This window comes from Culex quinquefasciatus, chromosome 2, assembly GCF_015732765.1.
Source record: "Culex quinquefasciatus strain JHB chromosome 2, VPISU_Cqui_1.0_pri_paternal, whole genome shotgun sequence".
NCBI lineage: Eukaryota > Metazoa > Arthropoda > Insecta > Diptera > Culicidae > Culex > Culex quinquefasciatus.
This window is the reverse complement of record NC_051862.1, coordinates 192002421-192025293: the sequence shown is the minus strand read 5'-3', so window position 1 is coordinate 192025293 and position 22873 is coordinate 192002421. Positions and strand designations below refer to the sequence as shown.

The following is a 22873-nucleotide window of genomic DNA, read 5'->3' as shown; positions in this document are numbered from 1 at the left end:
AGCATTTTTCTTCACATTTGAAACCTGATTTTTTCAACCAAAATAGTTACGATGTTCAGAGAAGTCTGTTCAACCAACCTTGTAGGAATTTGGGTGGATTTAGCAAAGTTATTGAGTTAATTTATAGCACTGGCCGTCTTACCCCACATGGGTGGCCGTCTTACCCCGCGTATTTCATATATATATGATTTCAATTATTTTTTTAAAATTCCTGAAAAGTATTGAAAATTGGTTTTTAGACTAACTAATTTATGTCATTTCTATAATGGACTAGTAGTAGAACAATATGTACGTAATTTGAGATCAAAATAATCTGTTGTGTAAATTTTATTAGACTTCTCCCTTAGGGTGGCCGTCTTACCCCCATCTCCCCTACTCAACGTGAACTGTCACTAGAGCAAGTGGGATAGATTGTTTATTTACGTCTACAAATTAGCCCTGTTGAAAGGTTAATGCAAAATTTTGAAATCCTGAGTTTGTGTTTTTTTTTGTTTTATTATTTTTAATTTTTTTTCTCCCAAGAACCCCAAGCGCGCACACCGTCCAAAACTAGAGACCCTTAAATAGGGAGACTGGTCAGACTTGGGTAAATCGATCTGGCAACGTATATTTTGAGCTTGCCAACACTGCCAGGTTTAGCTGTTCATAAAGGCAAATGCTCGTTTGGATATGTCAAACTCGTGTCTGTTTGGATACGTCAAATTCACTTCGACCAGTCTCCCTATTTAGCGTCCCTATCCAAAACGACAGTCAACTTTTTTTGGTGGAGTCACGAAAAGCATGCGCAACATTTCTTGTCCGCACTCTTCCGATCTCCATACTTAGCTAACGGACATTTTCTTTCTTTTCCATTACACCGCAAGCAAAAGAGAGGTTCAAGTTGGTTGGTTTGATAGCAGTTTTATTTTTTTTTGTTGTTTTTTTTTGCGTTGCTCTAAAATCTTTTCTAAACATATTCCTCACAATAACAAATATCAGGTACGGTAATTTCGCGTATTTCTCACATCACTAGTTTTTCTTCCGGTTTTTTCTTCTTCCATGTTAATTTGTTTCCCTTACTTTTCTACTTGAAATTATAAGAAATAGATTTAGAACTAGTTTTGTCAAAACGATCTTTTTTTTTTTGTTGATGTTGTTTTATTTTTTCTCACACAAATCAAAGCCAATCAAAACTGCTATCCCGGGGCAAAATGACAAGAATGAGGGGGGTATTCGTTTGAAGAGTTGTTGTTGTTGGTTTGGACTGATTGATTCCACTGCATTGTTAACTCTATGGTGTTGGTCACGCGGGACCAAACGTTTTTTCTTTAAAGGGGGGAATTTGAAATTCTACTGCTTGGAACGCGCGGTTACGCGACGATTTACGTCATTTGGAAGGATTAAACTTGGCTTTGATTTGTGGCGAATCTCCGCGTGGTTGACAGTTTTCAGGGCACGCTTTAAGGTGTTGTGCTACGACCCTTGATTTCTGTTGTTTTTACTAAATTGCCGTTTTTATTAGTTGGTATTTTCTAACGGCTTGATTTTGTTTTTCGTGTAAATAACAGGTACTCTGAAGTAATTGTTTTCTCTCTCTCTCTCTGTCTCACTTCCTCTGTTAGTGTAGTAAAGTTAAAAAGAATGACTTTCAGAACCAATAAAATGTACGAGACAAATGCTAGCCTGCCGACTCTTGTACGACACTAATGCAATAAAAACTCTTTTACTCTTTTTGTTTTAGTACGAACCGTGTGTGGCAGTCAGTGTCGTGTCTGTCCAAAATACTGAAGATACAAAACTAGAGATTGCACTTATAAGAAAAAATAGACGGAAACTAACAGAGACTGGAAGGGGTGTGCGCGACTGCGCAACAAAACAAAATCGGAGGAGGAAAGTTTAACAAATCAACTCTCCTCGGCGTTAGTTTATCTTCTTCTTCTTTTTTGTTTGTTTCAGTTATTGATAGAGATCACAATTCGTTTTTTATGCCTGAATTCACATGTTTGGTTGTTGTTTTGTGTCCAATTTTTGTCTTCTTCTGCTGGATGTTGTTTTTTTGGACTCGTCTAATGCGCGTCTTAGGGGGAAACCCAACGGGCTGCCGGTTCAAATTTGCGTACCGGAGATTCTGAGGTTCGTCATTTGGCGGGATGTTGCGTGCGTGTATGTGTGACGAGTTACACAAATTTGAACAACTTGTTTCCCTGTTGGCAGCGCCGTTTAAAATCCGCCCAAGACGCTTAGACCTGCTTCTCTCCTGCTCTGCCTTTCTTGAGGCAAACTAATTTTACTAATCGACAAATCTGCGATTTTATCACTTTTCACCCTCGGAAAGATTTGTTTTGTTACGCTGAAGGAAATCTACCTTTGACCTTCAACCAGAAATTCTGAATCAACTCAAAAGTTGGCATTTCTCAAAAGATCGAAAATGGACTTCCATTCAAATTAGGGTGATCAGAGTTCAAAAATCTCAGATTTTATCAACGGAATGTCGCCAACGGCGACAAAACGAACTAGTTGATTGCGTTTTGCGTTCGTTTTGTGTTCTTTCAAGAGCGCTCTCTCCTCTTCTTAAACGAAGAGTCACCGCCCTTCTCTCCATTCTTCGCGCTAAGAATTGTCCTAGAAAAACGCGATACTGCAAAGTTTACCTGTTCCGTCAAAGAAATCGTTTAAATTTCCCAAAACCCCAAATTATAAAAGTAACGCGAACAACGCGATCCCCTTTGCAGCAGCGCACTTTTGCGTGAACAATTTATCTTCTTCTTTATTAGGCTAGACGAAATTATGTGTGCTGTTTTGGGCGAAAGATTTGTTCCTATTTCCGGCGCGACACGCGCATTTGAAGTGTTAAATGCTTCAGCCAAGCTGAAGTGCGCTTGATTTGCTCGCATGAAACAGGATCGAATCATTCGGCCAACACGCTACCATTGAACAAAATTAACCAAATTAGACTCTGGACTAAAGAAGTGTGTGTGGAATAGACGAAACTTGCGCCGATCGGTCAAATCGCCCTAAAATTTCACGAATTGACCAGATGTTGAGTTCTGACCTTTGCGATTCTTCCCGATCGAGCGCCCAGCTTTCATCTCTTTTACTCTGAGTAGAACCAAAACTAAATTTAGTGTTGGCAAACGCTCAATGAAAACATTGCTAACAATTTTAGTGAGAACGGAAAACTAACACAATTGATGGAAAAACAAAGTCTGAAACATCTAGTACCGTGAGTTGGACGACGATGCTTGGAAACCACAAGCGAGAGTCAATCCGGGGACATTGCGCGCGCAAGTCTTGCTCTCTTTCGTGTTTTTGTTTGTTTGTTCTAAAACATTTCTCCTCTTCTCTAGAGTGTAAACTTTCAAGTTTCCTTTATTTCGTTTGCTGTAAAAAAACCTCATTCCCACCGTTTTGTTGCTGGCGTTGCGCGCTTTCTGGCCGCGTAGAAAAAATCTATCTCTCTCTCTCTCTGTGTTTATATTTGCAGTGTTCCCAGTACTACTACTCGCTCCGAGTTTCCGCGGCGGTGCAGATGAATGCAGAAGGTGTGTGTGTTTTGGTTGTTGTTCCACTAAATAACTAATAAAGTCCTGCAGTTTTTCGCTTCGCGCACGCGCGCCACTTTGGACGAACCTGTTTGCCTTTTCTTAGTGTTGTTATTATTCTGCAAAGGACCTCTTTGATTTCACCTCAATTTTTCCCACGAAAAAAGTGTGTGTGTGTGTCTATTTACAAGAACCGTCTCTTTAGGGTTCGCCCTTCCCGAGGACGCGCGCGCGCATATTCCTCAGCGATCCTACCTTGTTGCTTCTCCTTAATCAGATAAAAAAGTTACGTGTGTTGATGTTGTGTTATTCTAGTCCTTGCTCGCGCGCACACAACGCGATGATTTCCTCTTCTGTTCTGCTTCCCATCCACGCGATCGACGTTCATTCCTAAATCTCCTCGTGCACTCGATCTCCACGCACTGGTCTTCCGCACTCACTCGTCGCGCGCGCACGCGCAGCTTGTTCAAGGGTTCTTCCGGTTGCTCAAATTCATCGATAACTGCCGCTGAGGCTGCTTCTCTCTTTCTCATAGAACGATCTTTAAAAAGTTGGTTTCACCCTTGCTTCCTTGAACAAAATTTCTCTGTAATAATTTGAAGACTCCATTTCTCTCTCTCTCTCGCTAGTAATTAAATCCTTGTGTAACTGTGTGTGTGTATTACAGCGCGCGCACGGAACCGCCGTGACCCCACAGCGATCTGCCCCGGTCCGAAAACGACTCTGTGTCTCTCTTGCTGCGTTTGTTCGGCGCGCGCGTCGACGCGCGCTCCTCCTCTGGTCGAGGGTTAAAAAATCTTCGGGGCAGCCGCGGCTGGACGTTTCTTGTTCGTGTTCCTGTTGTTCTTGATGTTGCTGCTGTTGCGGAGGATCCGTGGGGCGGCACTCTCGTTCTGCGCGCGCACTGCTGTTTATTCTAGGGATGTGTGTTGTTGTTGCTGTTGTTGTTTATGTAATTGTATGGAGAAGTTCGGGGCGAGGGGAGTTGGTAGACTTATTTGCTAATGTTTTGCTCCTCCTGTGTGCTGTTCGGGTCATCCGGCCGGGGCACGTACAGGGCCGGATCGATCACCTTGGGGATGGGCTTGATCTCGGTGCCGAGCTCCTTCTCGATGCGGTGAAGATCGAACCGATCTTCGTAGGTGATTAGGTTGATGGCGATACCTGGAAGGGGGAAGAGAGAGACAAATGTTATGAAGACTAGTAAATAAAATCAGTTTTACAGATTAGTGCAATGAAGAACGTGCGTGTAAAGCTAAGTATGCAGATCGGAAGGAACGCGGTCAAGAAATGTTGAGCATTCTTTTCGTGACCCCCCAAGAAAAGTTGACAGTTTGATATGAGCGCGTTTGACGGTGTGCGCGCTTGAGGTTTTTTTTTCGGAGATAAAACTAAAGAGATTAAAACGCCTATTCAAAAAAATTTACAGCAATTATATTTAAGGCCGTTGCAAATATTTTTTGAAGTTTATGTCCGTCGGCTCTGATCAAAGTCGAAAGGGGGGGCAAAAAAAATTAAATTACAAGCCAAGGTTTCAACATTTAGACGCATTTTACACGCGCCCGGATGCTTTCCAATCATGAGTTTTCAAAATATCGAGGTATCAACTTTTCGTCGGACTGTACATTGGTATTTCATGAAAATTTAAAATGTTTTCAAAGGAGTTCAAACATGATAAATATGATAATAAAGGCAAGAAAATGCATTTCAACTTGTTTTCAGTTAATTAAACTTTAATTTTCATTAAAATTTGGAAGGGGTGTACCCCATTTGGCATAATGGACATTTGGCATAACGGGTTTTCAAGATGGACGTTTGGCATAATTGGTCCAAGACATCAGGGACGTTTGGCATAATGGACATTTGGCATAATGGACATTTGGCATAATGGACGTTTGGCATAATTCGTTCAAAAACCATCAAGGACGTTTGGCATAATGGACGTTTGGCATAATTATTACTAGCTTTTTTTTTTTTTTGTTAAGTATTTGTCATTTTCACGAAAAAAATGTACATTTTTTACCTTTTTTATATTACTTTAAGAGATTATCATTTTTTTCTATAAAAAATTAGGTATCTCTATATTGTTTCCCCAATAGTCAATTCTTTCCTTTTTGAATAATTCACAATAAATGTTTTCAATGAAATTTTGATATTTTTATTAAATAATTAGTATAAAGAAGAAAATATCTCTTGTTAGCTTAAGATTTTTCCCCTTTCAATATAATTAGCAGTAATTTTTTAAATGAAATTTTCCCTTTTATATGAAATTCATGATGAGAAAAATCACTTCAAATTTTCGACAATTGAGCTTTTATAATGCAATTTTACCTTCTTTTGATCAAAATTTTACTTGAAGAAGGAAATCTCTAAATAAATTCACATTTTTCCCTTCTTTTTCGAATTTAATCTAAAGAAACCCCAGAACTGGGCAGCACTCATCCGACACGAGACTAGCGGAAAGATTCACAGACACAGAGAACACAGTTCTAGATGACCGAGAGAATTATGCCCTCGAGTCCATTTTCAAGAAAAAGTTCATCCTTCAAAACAAAAAGTGTTCTCTACGGGACTGAACCAGAGACCTTTAATAGACTAACTCAATGACTAAACTGCCTTGGCCACAGCAGCTTGGTGACACAAGAGTAGTCAGATTTCGATGTATGACTCTTGTTCGTTCGTTTTCGTTTTCGTTTTACGGAGCAAGGTGGGGGGCGCGGCCTCAAGTCAGTCCAAGTCCGGTTTCTTGTGGAAAAAAGGGTAGTGGCCGAACTAGTATTGCATACCAAATGAACACCACCGGAAGATATAGGGGATCGGGAGGGGGAAGGTGAAAGAAAATTAGTGTAGGTGTGAGTAGTAAGAATTTGGATGACTTGAGCAGTTTCGTTAATCTAACTTTAAAACTGAATATAGGAAATCTGAAATTATTATTCAATCAAAAACTCAATTGAGATTTATACAAAGGGAACCTATGATGTATTTCAAATCTAAAGGTAATCAAATAAATTAACTGGAAAATGAAAGATGAAAACTAACTTGTCAGGGGCATTTTTTTCTGGACCCCGTCCTGTCGCGTCCGTCAGTAGTCTTGTCGTACACTGCAACTAACTTTAATTTAACTAATCATTTATGTCCAATTATTCATTTCAGAAAAACTAACTAACTTGAAACAACAACCTCAACTAAACTGTCTGAAAGTAACTTGAATCTCAAATCCCCGAAATTTTAATTACAAAGCCAAACATTTCATTGCCCATTTTTGAAACCTGTCTTGCTGCTTCCAAAAACAATAAACATTAATGAAACGTTCATATTTTACAAGTTGAACACTCGTTGTTAAGACGAATATTTCGTGCCTTCCATTTCATTAGGGCACACAAGCTCTGCAAACAAGAGTGTATCCCTATCATACCTTATGTAAACTATCATTTGAGTGAAAGAGACACAATCCTGTTCACACTTGTGTGTCCTTTTGAAATGTTAGGCTCTATTTGATCGTCAAAACTCCAGTAGATCCTCGATTCGCAACAATGATCGATACAACCATAATCCGAAAACCGTTAGTTCAACAGATTAACGAATTTTGTCCGATATCATTTCATTATTGATTGATCGAGACTCTATGGATTTTTTGACAATTCAGAATGGTTAGTATACCACTTCAATTGAAATCAGAAATTCTGATAGCATTACTAAACTGGCTTACACATAACTGAAGTCTGGAATTATTAAACAACCTAGAAAAAGTTACAAAAAACTAACTATTCCTCCCCATTATCAAACAGTTTTAAACCTGTTTCTAACAGATTTTACGAACAAGAATATTGAGACTCGAATAAAAAATTTCAATATCTTGTAATTTTACATATTATAAAAGCTGTGATTTCTATCAACACAAGTATATAAATATAAAATAAATGTGTGATATATATCAACATCGGAAACCATCTTGGCAAATAGCCCTGAAACGACGGCAACGTGTGGTTCCATCTCCAGGGGATTTCGATGTATGACTCTTGTTGCAGATTTACTGTTTCAATTAATTAATTAAATTAATTGTTTTGCAGGTGTGAGTTGATACCATTATTCTATCGAGTTTAGCATTGAGCTCTCTTTAAATTTTGATGGAATTATACTCTCGATCCTGTATTTTGGGTGAATGGATGTCGATGTTGCTTTTCTTTAAATATTTTGCAATTAAGTTTTTTTATTCAATTTTCCCATCATTTTTTAAATTTAACTTGAAGAAGGGAAATTCTCTTATAGATGTTGTCTTTAAACATTTATATAATTTCTGCACATTTTTTCTCTGTTGGTTTAATTTTTGCAATAAAGTTGTTTATGGAATTTCCCTTCTTTTATTTATTCAATACTAATCTTAAAGAAGGGACAACTGCCCAAAAAAATAAATGCTGATTATTTGATATTTTTAAGAGAGGTAGGTGAAAAACATAAAAATTTTGCGATAGTCAAACATCCCTTCTAAAAGTTGAATTTAAAATAAAAGAAGGGAAAATTTCATAACTCATTTGTCAAATATTTAAAGAAAGAAAAAATGTACATCCCTTATTAAGGATGGATATTAAAGAAGAAAAAATTGCATAAAAACAATGATTGCAAAATTTTGAAAAAAAAACAAACTGCACATTTTTTGAGAGATTTTACCTTATTTTAGCTTTAAAATAAAAGAAGAGCAAATTGATTTAAAAAAATTAAATGCATTTCGTTAAAGAAGAGCAAAATGTACATACATTCTTTAGGTTGAATTTGAAAAAGGATGGAAAAGGGTAAACAGTATAAAATCTTTATTGCTTAATTTCAAAGACTGGCAAAACTTACATCACTTTGTTAGGTTGAATTTAAAATAAAAGAAGGAATAATTGAATACAAAAAATTAGCTGCAAATTATTTCAAAAGAAGACAAATCTCAATATTATATATTTATGAAAAAAATGCATTTTATATTTATGAAAAATTGCATTTTCAAGCTTTATTAAGAAAAAAAGGAAAAAAAAATACATCTATTTGGAAGAAAATGACAAAGATACTAGGTTTCTTGAAAACAAAAATCATTTTTAAAGTAAAGTTATCCGCTTAGAAAAAAGGAAAAAAATAGCTAGCAAAAATTATGCCAAACGTCCTTGATGGGTTTTGAACGAATTATGCCAAACGTCCATTATGCCAAATGTCCATTATGCCAAACGTCCCTGATGTCTTGGACCAATTATGCCAAACGTCCATTATGCCAAACGTCCATCTTGAAAACCCGTTATGCCAAATGTCCATTATGCCAAATGGGGTACACCCAAAAAAAAAACATGCTTGATTCGAAAAAAAAAGTTCTCCGATTGGGCTCAAATTTATCTGGGGGTTCCTTGACCGAAATAATTAGACCCGTATTTTTTTGTTTGGCCATTAGGGTGACCTACGCCGTGGTAGGGTGGTCCAAAAAATGACCATTTTCGTCACCGCTTTTTTCAAAAAATCATATCTCCGCGCCATTTCATCCGATTTAAGCTGTCCTAGACGCAGAAGAAAGGTGATTAGTTTGGCTATTTGGGAAAAATAGTAAAAAGTTTCAAAAATCTAGCTTAACATTTGAAAAGGTCGTATGAAAACTTAAAATGCTGTTTTGAAGGTCTCGGGACCAAAAGGCCTATGTCTGAAAATATTTTTATCGGATTCCTCGGAAAATTTCACATAGCATATCAAAAAATTGTGAAGTTATGTTTTCAATACTCTGAGATACGATTTTTTGAAAATAAAAACTGGGGTTTTCGACGCGCCACGCGCAAAAAGGGAAAAATGACGAAAACGGGAAAAAATCGACTTTTTTCCACTAAAACTGCGATAACTTGAAAATTTCAGCGGTAACCTATGCATCTTAGGGTACCAAAATTTTCGAAATTAAAATACGCAACTTTTGGTACCCTAACACGCTGAAATTTTTAAGTTATCGCAGGGTTCAGTGGAAAAAGTCGTTTTTTCCAGGAAGGTGCTGTGTCCTATCCCTCGCCTAAACCAGACCAAAATCCATGATAAAGCTGTCAGACCAAATCTGTCAGACCAAGACTGTCAGACCAAAGAGCAAAAAGTAAACAATCTTGGTCTTCGACGTAGGTGCACACAAATCAAGAAAAGAAAATTTGAAAAAGAATTTTAATTTTCCAATTCAATTACTGGTTTTGGGCTGCAAAATTTAATATACGCAAGAAAATGTTTAAACAGTGCGGCGTCCTGCACACCGACAATTAAATAAGCAGTTAGACGCTTTATTTTTTCACTTTAATTTTTGATCGCGTTTTCGGTTTACACCTTAACAATCTTGAAATTATTTATACGGATTTGTGATTTTTCTCGTTCAATCATTCCCTTGTTTTTTTCCCATTTTCGTCATTTTCCCATTTTTGCGCGTGGCGCGTCGAAAAACCCAGTTTTTATTTTCAAAAAATCGTATCTTAGAGTATTGAAAACATAACTACACAATTTTTTGATATGCTATGTGAAATTTTCCGAGAAATCCGATAAAAATATTTTCAGACATAGGCCCTTCGGTCCCGAGACCTTCAAAACAGCATTTTAAGTTTTCATAAGACCTTTTCAAAAGTAATGCTAGATTTTTGAAACTTTTTACAATTTTTCTCAAATAGCCAACTAATCACCTTTCTTTTGCGTCTAGGACAGCTGAAATCGGATGAAATGGTGCGGAGATATGATTTTTTGAAAAAAGCGGTTTTTGCAAAAAATGACGAAAATGGTCATTTTTCGGACCACCCTAACACGGCGTAGGTCACCCTAATGGCCAAACAAAAAAATACGGGTCTAATTATTTCGGCCAAGGAACCCCTAGAAAAATTTGAGCTCGATCGGAGAACTTTTTTTTCGAATCATGCTGTTTTCGTGGGGAATTGCTGTATATACGAAATAAGGAATTAATTATTAAAAATACCCAAAATAATAAAAAAGATATTCCTTAACTGATAAACCTTCAATTCTAAAACATGAAATGCTAAAATTATAAAATTATAGAATTCTAGAATTAAAAAATATAAAAAATTTAAGAACTTAAATTTTTTTTTTTTTTTTAGAAAAACATTTAAAAATATGTGTGCCACCTTATTTTAAAATAAGGCTGATAGGCGAAAGTCCGGTATGTTTGGCAGGTTAAACACTCGCTCCCTCCGAACTCCATCCAATTTGCTGTTTTTCACAACTGCTGTTTGCTGTTTTTAAACAACAAATTTTGCTTAACTTTTGATAGAAACATGCTTGCTCACTTCTTATTGAGCTATTTACAACTCGATTTCGGTTGAAAACACTTTTAATGAGCTGTAATCGAACGTCAAAGTGCTGATATGTCAACATTAGACGCACGCTGGAATTAGATGCTGTTCCCCTACAAATATTTTTAAATGTTTTTCTTAAATTTTTAAATTCAAAAACCCTGAAATTTTAGAATCTTAAAAGTTCTTAAATTTTTAATTCCTAAATTCTTAATTTATAATTCAAGTTTTGTTTATTTTTTTTATTTTTCAATAAGGCCGTTGCAAATATTTTTCAAAGTTTATGTAGCCTGTAAACATGAACGAAAAGTCAAAGTCGCTCGCGGCTCGAGTCGGGGTTCGATCCCCCGTCCTTTGGATCGGCAAGCAAAAATGCTAACCACTAGGCCATCGCGGCTTGGTGAGCTATGACTGGAATTAGGAATACTGTTACTGTCAACTATATACGCGTTGGGTCCTTGTCCATTTGACAAGGGTTCGGAAGTTCTAAATAACGTTTAAATCCGATTGATGCAAACGTTTTTCAGGGCGGGGCTTGTCGATAAAGCTGAAGTACCTCGCGCTCGGCTAGCCAGCGTAGAAATGGGTCACCGAAGCTCGGCAGAGCTAACACCTTCCAAATGCCTATGCGAGTTATTTGCATGTATAGAATGTAGATCTAAAAATACATGGAATCAACTCAATTTGTAAGAAGCGACCGCGTGGTCCCGTTTGGTTGGTAGCACACACACACACACAGTGATTATTTTTTCATTCTAATTTACTATTTCTGAAGCCCGAATTCAGAACCATCATTGACAGTCATTGCCCCAAAAGTGAAAGACACCATCTACCACCTTAAGCTCAACAATCAAAAATAAGAGCGATTTTTTTTTTTCTCCTGATTCGATTATCCGAAGTGAAATTTTTCCGAGGCCTTCGGACAATTGAGTCTGGACTGTAAATCTTTTTTAAAATCGTATTTTTTTTTCAAAAATAAAAATAAATTTCAAAGCGCTTTTCGGTTCAGCTTGGTATGGTAAACAAACCCATAGAAAAAAATCCTGTGAAATTTTCCCGGAAAATGGTCAAGATTTTCGAACATTTTCATTTTTTCTTGTCACCCTTAGGGCCATCCATAAACTACGTAAACACTTGCACGGATCATTTCCGATTTCAAGGGTGGTGAACAGGAGACTCCCAGGATTTGATCCCTGATTGCAGGGGTTCGAGGTTATGTTTAGTAGTATTCAAAACTCACCGAGGTGTCCGAAACGGCCGGATCTGCCGATTCTGTGCAGATAGGTCTCCGCCATCTTGGGGAAATCAAAGTTAATCACAACGTTCACAGCCTGCACGTCGATACCGCGCGTGAAGAGATCGGAGCAGACGAGGTTCCGGCACAGCCCGGACCGGAAGTCGTGGAACACGCGGTTCCGGTGCGCCTGCTGCATCTTGGCGTGGATGTAGTAGCAGCAGTAGCCGAGCTCGGTGATCTTTTTCGCCAGCAGTTCGACACGCTGTGTCGAATTGCAGAAGATGATCGACTGGTTGATCTGGAGCTTGGAGAAGAGCGTGTTGAGGCAGTGCACCTTCTGCCGCTCCTGCACGAACGCGTAGTACTGGGTGACACCCTTGAGGGTGAGCTCCTCCATCAGGTTGATCTCGTATGGCTCGCGCAGGTGCTTCTCCATGAAGTTCTTCACGCTCAGTGGGAATGTCGCCGAGAACAGCAAAATCTGGCGCTCTTTTGGCAATTTCATAATGACATGATCCAGCATGCCCTTGAAGTCTTGCGACAGCAGCTTGTCCGCTTCGTCTAATACTAACATACGGCAGTTGGCCATATTCGCCACCTCCTTGTCCATCAGGTCCAGTATACGGCCGGGCGTGGCGATGATCACTTGAACTGTTGGCGAGGGGGGGGAGGCGAGGAAACGCATTAGTGTCTCTGTATTAGATCTAGTAGTGGGGATGAAGTTTTGTGCTTGGAGTGGGTTCAGTTAATTTGGCAATTTGGGTTTTGCATCAATGGTGCCCCCGAAGGGCATCTCAATGGCTGAGAGATTTATCATCATTTTAAGAGTAAAGGGGAAGCTTATCTGTAATGGCGACTGAATCTTACCTTTCTGATATATTCTCATAATATCATCCTTGAGGTTGGTACCACCGGTGGTCACCATCACCCGGATATGCATGTGCTTCGCGAGTTCGATGCAAATCTGTGACGTTTGCAGTGCCAGCTCGCGCGTCGGCACGATGATCAGCGCCTGGATGTAATCCTTGGTCGGATCGATCTGCTCTAGTACAGGGATGCTGTACGCGCCCGTCTTGCCGGTACCGTTCTTGGCCCGCGCCAAAATGTCCTTACCCACTAGTGCGATCGGGATGGCCGCCTCCTGGATCGGTGAGGGCTTCTCCCATCCCTTCTCGAAGATGCCCATCAGCAGCTCGCGCTTCAGGCAAAACTCCTCAAACTCGTTGCCTCGAGTATCCGTTACATCCTGCGAAGAGGGGTAAGAACATCGTTTTACTCTTATTCTCGTAACTACCAGACTTGCGTACTTACACTAGTCTTAATCCTAGTATCTTTGGGCGGTAGTTTGAGTTTGGCTTTCCATCCCATGTCGTCCACTTTCTCGCTGTAAACGATAAGAAATGAAAGAAAAACAACACACTGATAAGTGTCTGCCCGTCCGTCCGACCGCTGCTAGAGCTGATAAGAAGGTGCCCTTACCCCTTCTGGCCGAGGTGGTTGTTCGAATTCAGCGTTTCAGTCATCATGGTGATTGTAGTAGAGTGCGTTTTAGAGCTTGGCTTATCCTCTACTGGTAGTTTGCTTCTACGTTTTTTGTTTTGTTTTACACTTAGGCTACAAATTCACTGAATCTTCTTTTTCTTGATAGTATAAAAACAACTTGGTTGGTTCTTCCTTCGCTCGATCTCTCTCGTGTGTTTCAGCTTTGCGTTTTAAAATTACTCCTTATGGTTTAATGTAGCTTACACTTAAGTTTGATTTATTCACACTACTTTTAAGAGTTTGTTTTTTGCTTGTTTTACGCTTCTTCGTAGACTTCTCTGTGTGTGTGTGTTATCTCGGTAGCATTTGTTTAACGTTCCAATTCCACCGCGCGCTCGCAACTGACTCGCACACAATGACGCGCACACTTTCAACTTGATTTTTACTTGTGGTATTTTACAGCTAATATATAAATAATAAATTAAAAAAGTCTTGCTCTCTTCACCTCCCACCAAATTCTTTTTTTCTTTTCGCCTTTGTGTGTTTCACTGTGTGTCTTTTGCTATCACTTGTAAAAACTTTTTTTTCTCTTCCCTTTTTTCAACACCATGCACTTTGAGTAATTACGCTTAATAAGTCTTCTTCTTCTTTTTTTCTGTACAATTGAAACGTGAGCGTGTGTATGTGTGTTGCGCGAGAGAAAAACAGCTGACTCACACACAGCGCGGACCGTCCGTCGAACCGTCGCCAAACTCCTTCTGCGACACAAAACCGTCGAGAAAAAGGGGCTAAAGTCTGTAATTTTTTTTTTCTTGTGTTTTACTCGATTCGACAGAACGCTTCTGGGATTTGTTCAGAGGATCACAGTTTGCTGCTGCTTGCACTCATCCGCGGCGGAGAGCTTTGCGAGTTGTAGGAAACTTGTGGTTTTTGGCCGGAAGGCGGCCACACGCACCAAAACTGGGCGGCCGGGGAGGGGGATCCGCGACCTGCGCTGCGCTTGTGGTTGCCACCAATTTTGGATCTGAAATTGAGTTGCAACACAAAATACGGTTAGAGTTTTTCTTATCGCGTGTTGCAACGGGGGACGCAATCGTCATGTGGGCAAGTGTACACGACCGTTATCAGTTTGTGAAGTAACCTTCATGCATTTTCTGATAGCAGATTTCAATGGTGAACACAAACATTACATTTTGATACAGCGGAAAATCTTAAGAAACATTTGTGCAGTATAGTATTGGAATCGAGAGTACACCACTTATTGTAATGTTATTTTACTATAGATTCAATTACTTTCTATAGCAGCGCTGACAGGAAGGCACACGGGCGGGGCTGCTCAATCCAGTCGAGCAAATTAAAAAAACGCATTAGATTTGACAATTGGTTGAGTTTTGCCTTTTATAACCATGTGCGGCGTGTACCTTCCAGAGAAACGGACAATAGCTTGAATGGCACGATATCTGGTGAAAACTTAAAGAGATTGTCCATGCATTGCATTGTAACTCGGAAGGTATAGGGAATCAACTACCAACATTTCATTACAAACATTGGTAATACTGTAACAGTCCAGACTCGATTATCCGAAGATCTCGAAAAAAACTGAAGTAGTTATGCCGTGACATAACCAAAGTGGCATTAAATAACGTAGTTCATGTTAGTTCAGTTCATCGAAAGATAGGGCAAATATACCATTTCTCATCGCATTTTTAAATTATCAGCCTATTAAATAACACGTTGACTTTTAACTGAGCCACGTATTGTAAACAAACATTCTATCCCGTTGGTCAAGTGACAAAAACAGAGAATTTGCTAGCAAAATGAGCGCTTCCCAAACACCGACGGGAATGTCACGTACCTAGATTGCATAGAAACTGGACACCGAAAAAGCGCTTCCCTAACACGGATGTGAACTTCAAGTACCTAGAATGCATGAAATATTCATCCTTTCAATAAAACTAACAACAAGTTTTTTGACGAAGAACTATCTAGGGAGTAGCAATCAATAATTTCGCGAAGTGAAATGAAACGCCTGAAGGTGAAACACCCTTTCCCATTTCGGGACGAGCTTTTCAAGTACCGTCAGTGGGAGTGACATTGGGTCTGGGGGGTGAGATTGAGTCAAAGTGATTTTTTACGGATTTTACCATTTCTCAGGTTCTTCTCAATAAAACTGAATCCTGATAAAAGGGTTGTGTAGGGGACATCTTATAATGACTTCGCTGAAAATATCTCCTAGAACAAATCCTGTTATTTTGGCAGCTGTCTAAAGTTAGGGTACGTTTATCAGCAAAAAATGACCTCTCGAAAAATCATTTTTCTAATATTTTTGTTTGAATTGCTCGAAAACTACCAAAAGTTTTGAAAATGCTCACTTTAAACATTGTAGCGTGTCAATACGATTCCCTCGAACAAGAAACACTGTTGGATAACTTGTTTTTACCATATCGTTGTATTTGAGCATCATTTTAGTTTCATTTGACCCAATGTCACCCCTTCTAAGGGGTGAGATTGGGTCAATTTTCAAACTATTGGCATTTAAGGTAGTGTTCATCAAAATCCACCATATTTTGGGAAAATGTTAGTAAACTATCTATGAACAAATCTACGTAGAAAAATTTTGGATTTTATTTAAATTGTTTTTGTTATTAAGAAATTACGAGAGGTGTATCGTTTTTTGACCCATAGTCACCCCCACTGACGGTATCTAAAGTTCTTCGTCATGATGGTTTTCCTTGTAGCATTTACCCTGCACCTTTTATTCTTATAGAGCGGGTTTAGCCCCGTTTGTAAGTTTTTTATGAATCATATATAGAAGATACAGGGGTTGGACAAAGTGATCGCGTCAGGCAAACATTTGTCAAATTTCAAATATGCCCTTAATTTTTCGAAAAATGAGCCAATTTTGAAGCTTTAACTCTAGTTGGGAGTTGAAAAACCACCGATCGCCAAAATATAGACGAGTATTCAACACCACTGGACAGTCGCTTGAAGCGGAGCCTGAAACGAATCGTAAGAGTGGATCGCAGGATCATCGCGGTTATAGCAACGGCTTAAACGACTCACTTGAAGAACCGGGATCTACGCGCACAGTACGGTGAGAGCCCCATTGAATGAGGATGCATGGGCGTGCAGCAAAGTGCCAAGGCTCACAAGGATTGGAGAAACGCCCAATGGAAGAAGGTCATTTATTCGGACGAGGCGACTCCCAAGGAATCGTACGATTTAGACTGCTTTAAGTCAACAGTGAAGCATAGAGGAGCGCTTCCGTTATGATTTGGAATGCAATTGATGGAGATACATTTTCCAGACAGAGATAGAATCTTTCACGGCTAAAATCATCCGATCGTGGTTTGAAGAGCACAACGGAGCCATCTGGAGTGGCCTGTACAACCACTGGATTCAAAGTTTAAACATAATCGAGACGTTGTGATCTACTTAGTTGCCTCTCCGTTGCTAAAAAGGACCGCAATATCGTATCAGATCATAAGCAAATGAATTCAATTTGAAGAAAAACGAAAATAAGTGTCGGAGCTCACGGTGGCTCTTATGCCTTTTTGAAAACTCACCCGAGATTTATTCAGCAATCGCCGTGTTTGTCCAACTCGGTAAACCTCATTAGATAAATGCAATATGAAATCTGATTGTTTAAGACAAATGTTTGTTTTTTACCAACTTTTTGACGTTCAAATTATTTCATCAATTTGAAGTTTTGTTCCAAACAACAAAATAAAAACTGCAACAAGTTCATCCTCACGTCAAACTCTCAAAAAAAATATACATTCGGTTATCGCCAAACCACGTAACACAGCCAGTAAATCCAACCAACCTCCTCCGACATAAACAAGTTTGAGGTTATGTTCACAGCGAGCGTCAAAAATGGAGTACGTCTGTGCAACGAGCAATCATCCAAGTAGGCAAGAAGGAGGTAGTAACAGTACAACACACTCCGACGACGACGATCGCGTGGACTTCTCTCGGGCGAGGAACAACAAAAAGACGAAGAAGAGCCTCGAAACTCCGTCCTTCGAGGAGCGGGCACGTTGGCCATGACTACGGTATATGTGGTGTCGGGAAGCTAACATTTTATGCAACCGCAGCAGGCGAGAAATTTTTTGTAGATTTGGGAAAGATTCCAGGCAGGGGACAATTTTACGAACAAACACACACACTCACCGAGGAGTGATTTGTTACAAAACGACGTAATAAGGAGTATTGAACTCTCAGTTTTAGCTGCTCAATCTTTCGAGTGGCAAAGCGCTTGAAGTGTTAAAAATTTCTAAACTTTGCAACTTCTTTTCCTTTTTTCCGTCGTCGTCGTCACCGCCGCCTGCTTCGTTTTCTTCATCCCACCGCGAGCTTCCTCTTTTTCGCTCTCCGCCGCCACAAGACAAAAGAAAAAGTTTAACCTCCTGACGTCACGCCGGAACGGGGCCCCGGTTCCGGAACCCGTAAGCGGCACCACCCCACTGCCAAAGCGTGGCCAAAATGTCCGCCGCCGTGGGCAAAATCCCGATAAGCGAAAGGGAAAAAAAATGCCCCATCGACAGAAAATCAAATATGGCCTTCCTCGCGCGAGTCACTTTTTCGCTCGCCATTGTGGCCCCCCGCGGAAAACGTGTTCCCTGGCCACCCTTCAAACCTCTCTAGCTCCGGAATTACCTGGATAATCGTCCCCGGGGGAAGGTGTCGCTGCGTCACGCGTTTTAATTTGTCCTCTCCTGCAGGCTGCTGCTGCCGATTTTTTCTCCAACTTGCAAAAAAAAGTCACCTTTTTATTCCTCTTTTTTTCCTGGTCTTCTTTTTCTTCACACGTCTTCTCGTTTCTGCCGAGCGCTCTCGTTATTTGCTTCTGGTACTCGATGCCAACAATCGTATAATGAACGGGTGCCGCTCGCGATGGCGACGGTGAAGCCTCCTCTTTTGCCTGGGCCGAGTCGGCGACGACGATGACGGTCCTGCTTTTGTAACGGGATTCGTTAACATAGCGGATGAGCTGTCAAAATGTGTGCGATGTTTGTTTTTGGTTTTGCGTGTTGCCTCATCGACCAAAGCATCAGCGTAGTTTCATTTTTTTAGTTAAAAAAAATATTAAAGATCAATGCAATTTTTTTTAAAATATTGCGCGTTTTCACGAGAAGGACACGCGGCAAACCAGCCTATAGACCTTTAGCTACTCTTTAAACCCCACCAGGAAAATGGTAATTTAATATTATAGTAATTTTAATTTTAAACTGTAATTTAATTCAACAATGATATCCTGTTACTCAGACTTTTTATACGATTTGAATTGCACACAAGGAAAAAATACTGAAAATTTGAAAAGATCGTTCGTTGGTTTAAATGCTCGCGTTGGTAAATTTTCGTAGAAAGTTCAAACTTTTTGATTTAAAAGTTGGAAAGATTTTTTGATACTACCATGCGTTTCTGGTACAAAATCATTGTATCGGTAAAAGTTTTTTACTTTTAATATAAGAAGAAACTTTTTATTGCAAGAACAAATAAAATTTAACATTACAGTGATGATTTTCGAAAAATGTGGTGGATTTTATTTCAATATTTTTATATAATTAATTAATTTTAATATAATTAATTAATTTTAATATAAATAATTAATTTTAATATAATTAATACAATAAGTTTCGTTTTTGCCTTTCTTACTAAAGAAAGGTATAGGGTTTACTTTTGGCTCCGACGCCAAATGAAGCTTCGTTCTCGTTGGACGATCGATTTTTGACTATCTCCAACAAGTCTCCCCCTCTTCCGATCTATTTTCGTTTTGTACACAACTGCATTACCGATGAACCTGAACCACTGGGGAGGAGCCGATTTTTTTTGTTTGAAATTGAGCTGTCGAAGATTCGATGCCAGAAGCTAGATAATGCCGCTGATGAGTGTAAGTTTTCGAGCTTGATCCCGTACGGCCAATTTGGAAATGGTTTAACATAGCTCGTTTGACACCTACAATTGCTAGTACTTTGCGGGCTTGTTTGCGGGACTCAAATTGGAAATTTACCGAGGTGGGCATCGTAGACGGCAGATTCCTCCATTACCGCCGGGAATCGTAAGAGAAAAAAACACTTCAAAGCCATCTGACACCTTAGTGGCCGAGAAAATCCAACCTGCATAAATCTAGCCTTTAGCAGAGATCATTTAGTTTGCCACAAAGAAAAGCTCGCAAACACCAGCAAAATACAGGGTTTGAACGAAAAAGTTGTTCAACCAGTCATTAATATTCTTCTCAAAGAATAAAAACATCAGAAGCATAAACAACCTACGATGAATCTCAGTCATTGACTGACAGCCGTTTCCTCCGCTGGTTTGTTTTGGTCGTACTGGTTGAAGGAATGAGCGAGCAAGAGATATTTTTATTTTCGTTTATTTCATTTTCTCTCCTTCACTCCTCAACAGTGTTGCCAGTAAAATGGGGAAAAATGCAACAGTGTTGCTAGGAGCAACATTAAAACTGCTTCATATCAGCTAATACTACAGCAGTTGTTTTAGAGGTGATTTGTTATCATCTTAGCTGTTTTATGACTGATTAGTTGTAGAATGCTGACAATCAGAAAAATAAATTTTTCACCGAATGCCAAAACTATGCCTTTATCATTTTATCTATTTTTTTCTCCATATCATAATCTAGACCGTAATCGAGGTTCTGAAACAAATTTGACCTCATTCGGATTTACCGTTAAGATTTTAGAAAATTTATATTTTTGCCTAGATTTTTGCCTTTCTTACTAAAGAAAGGTATAGGTCGGTGTAATCCTACTTGAACTGAAAAATGCCATACAAGTGTGTAAAAATGACCCAAAAAAGCGGAATGCTGATTCTCGGTGTAAATAGGATAAACATTTCAAGAGATTTTTTAAAGCTCCACTGAGCTTCTATCGGATGGTGAAGTAAAACGTCGGTCCCGGTTTCTCCTGTCTCGTCAGAGGCGCTGGAGCAGAAATCCCACGTTAGAGGAAGGCCATGCCCCGGGGGGCGTAGTGCCAATAGTTTCGTTTCGTTTTGTTTTGAAGTAGTAAGTTTGACTTTTTGTTGTGATAATTGAAAACCAATGTTTTATTCTAAGTTTATGGTGGAATTTGAAGGCAAATAATTTGCTCGAAATTTGATTGTTTTTGTACAATCACATTTTTGCTTTAGATTTGATTGTTGTTGTTTTGATTGACGACCAATGTTTTGTTTTTAATTTGATGCAATGTTTAATTGTTGTTGTGGAAATTGAACCATTGTCGTGATCGGGGACTTTCTTTTATAATGAAAACACAGATATTTTGCAATTAACAAACAACACGTCTTATTCCACAGAAATTAACCACAAAACTGATTTGACAATCTTCATTCTCTCTTTCGTCGGCCGCGCGCATCTCGTTGTTTTCTCGCTCGTTGTTCTCTCTCGCAGCTCGCTAGCGCGCTCTCGCACTCAATCCACAATCAGCTAACAAGGCCAATATTCATGAAGGTGCGCACTTTTTGTTGCGCTCGTAACTCTTATTTATGAATTATATCAATCTTATAATAAATACTCATTTAATAATTTATTACATGTTCAATCCTGCAACCCATAATCCCTACATAAGCTATTCTGTTTCATATGTTTTTAGGATCTATTAAAAAAAAATCTAGATTTTATAATAAACCATAGTAAGAATAGGGTCCTAAAGCCAGGTCATTGTACTCCCCGTTGTACTCAGAAAAATAAGCTTTATCGTTGCGAATAACAAAGTTAAGCTTCATTTTAGGACCAAATTTCTCATTTTACGTTGAACTTCTACAGCAGCGTTCCCAAATTTGGTTGTTGAGGCATACGGTTAAAAAACATCGAATCGAATTGCTGAAAAAACGGATGCATAATTTTCTTCCGTGTACCAAGATGAGGTACTAGATTTGTTTTGACAGATCTGTCTCGCCGTGCGCCACAAGAAAAATCACATAAATTGTTCAGCTGATTCTTAAGTTTAAAATTCACTAAAAATGGCTTTCCTGAACAAATTTGCCCTTTTCGTCGGATTTGTATCGCTTCTGCATGCTGCCTATTCTGCCGCACAACGTAAGTAATGTGATTGGAGTTGATTGATAGCCATAAAACATGCATTGTTTTTACCTTTCAGATCGTGCTTACCTGAGAATTACGGACCAAGAGTTTTCGAATCTCCCCGTGGATGTAAGTGAAAAATTGATACTTCCGGTTGTACTAATTTCAATACTCACACAAGTTTCTTTCGCGTTTTAGATAATTTTCCAAGCGATTCTCAGCCTGTTCCTCATTATCTACAACATTCTGCAAGTGGTCGGTGACTTCAAGGAGATCCGGGCGACGGTCGACCTGCAGGCCAAATCCTGGGAAACGCTCGGAAACATTCCGTCGTTCTACACGTTCAACCACCGCGGCAAGGCTCTGTCGCCGACCTACGAGCAGCCCAACCCGACGACGATGGACCGCTCCGAGTTGAGTGCTTACGAGTGAATTATCCTCGGGGGGCGTGCATTTTGACTATAAATAAAGTTTTACTAATTGTATTTATTGCTGAATAAGTAAATAAAAGAGTGAAAATTTGAAAACTTTTTCATAAATCGTATTAAAACAAATTTCAAGAAATTTGTACTACAATGTGTACGTTGTACAATCTTGCAAATCTCGAGTTTGCTTCAGACGGAGACCTCCTACAAATATTTTTATTTTTCTCCAAAGCAAAACATTTTTCATTTCATTTCATTTATTGGATTGTTTTGGCAAAAACATCAGTGCAGTAATTCTCCTAAGCTGAGATATGGGGTTCCTTTCAACATCTGACTAATTCAAACGGTGTTAGAGTTTACTGGTACACGAGAGAAAAATTGAGCAGGGGAAGGAAAAAAGTTACAAAATAACCTTTGAAATTGCTAATAGATAGGGGATAGTTAGAGGAAAGGAGGTATTTCTTATTCTAATATCACATGAAGGGGACATCCGCTGCAGCAGAGGGTTAGCTGAGGTGGCACACCCCATCCAAAACTTTGGAAGCACTCGTAGAAGCCAATCGTCAATCAGCTCCATCTTCGCCATCCTATGGACGTCGTCAGTCGGGTGGAAGGGATCCAGGTTTAACACCATCTTCAGCAGCCGGTTCTGCTTCACTTGCAGTTTCTTCCGATGTGAAGCAGCGCAACCGTGCCACGCCGGGTATGCATACGTCATCGCCGGTTTGAGCACCGTCTTGTAGAGCAGCACCAAAGCAATACAAAATGTCTTAAGTTTTAAGTAAACACTTTTTTTGTAAATTGACAAATTAAAATATTCTTTCAATACTATCATTGACAACACTCTCTCAATTTAAATCGATCCCCGAGAGGACTTTCTT

At 39.2% G+C, this 22873-nt stretch overlaps 2 protein-coding genes across 2 annotated transcripts; one reads left to right on the top strand and one right to left on the bottom strand.

The window, feature by feature from the left end:
* Positions 1–884: 884 nt before the first annotated feature.
* On the bottom strand, positions 885–18418 carry LOC6031859 (ATP-dependent RNA helicase me31b). The gene is made up of 6 exons (XM_038250789.1): positions 18186–18418; positions 13524–14550; positions 13356–13428; positions 12912–13290; positions 12048–12695; positions 885–4685 (listed from the first exon to the last, which is right to left on the bottom strand). The coding sequence occupies exons 2-6, from the start codon at positions 13568–13570 to the stop codon at positions 4516–4518; spliced, it is 1317 nt and encodes a 438-aa protein (XP_038106717.1). The 5' UTR covers positions 13571–14550; positions 18186–18418; the 3' UTR covers positions 885–4515.
* Positions 18419–21420: 3002 nt separating this feature from the next.
* Positions 21421–22097, top strand: LOC6031916 (membrane magnesium transporter 1). Its single transcript, XM_001842505.2, has 3 exons — positions 21421–21582; positions 21644–21696; positions 21766–22097. The coding sequence occupies exons 1-3, from the start codon at positions 21507–21509 to the stop codon at positions 21997–21999; spliced, it is 363 nt and encodes a 120-aa protein (XP_001842557.2). The 5' UTR covers positions 21421–21506; the 3' UTR covers positions 22000–22097.
* The last annotated feature ends 776 nt before the right edge of the window (positions 22098–22873 follow it).

What these genes read in the sequence shown, in the direction of transcription:
- LOC6031859 (XM_038250789.1), bottom strand. Translation starts at nt 13,570, where the DNA reads ATGATGACTGAAACGCTGAATTCGAACAACCACCTCGGCCAGAAGGG. An exon ending in ATACTAGGATTAAGACTAGT is followed by an intron (nt 13,291 to 13,355) that starts GTAAGTACGCAA and finishes CCCTCTTCGCAG; the next exon opens with GATGTAACGGATACTCGAGG. An exon ending in CGGCCGTTTCGGACACCTCG is followed by an intron (nt 4,686 to 12,047) that starts GTGAGTTTTGAA and finishes TCCCCCTTCCAG; the next exon opens with GTATCGCCATCAACCTAATC.
- LOC6031916 (XM_001842505.2), top strand. Translation starts at nt 21,507, where the DNA reads ATGGCTTTCCTGAACAAATTTGCCCTTTTCGTCGGATTTGTATCGCTT. An exon ending in TGCCTATTCTGCCGCACAAC is followed by an intron (nt 21,583 to 21,643) that starts GTAAGTAATGTG and finishes TTTACCTTTCAG; the next exon opens with ATCGTGCTTACCTGAGAATT. An exon ending in TTTCGAATCTCCCCGTGGAT is followed by an intron (nt 21,697 to 21,765) that starts GTAAGTGAAAAA and finishes TTCGCGTTTTAG; the next exon opens with ATAATTTTCCAAGCGATTCT.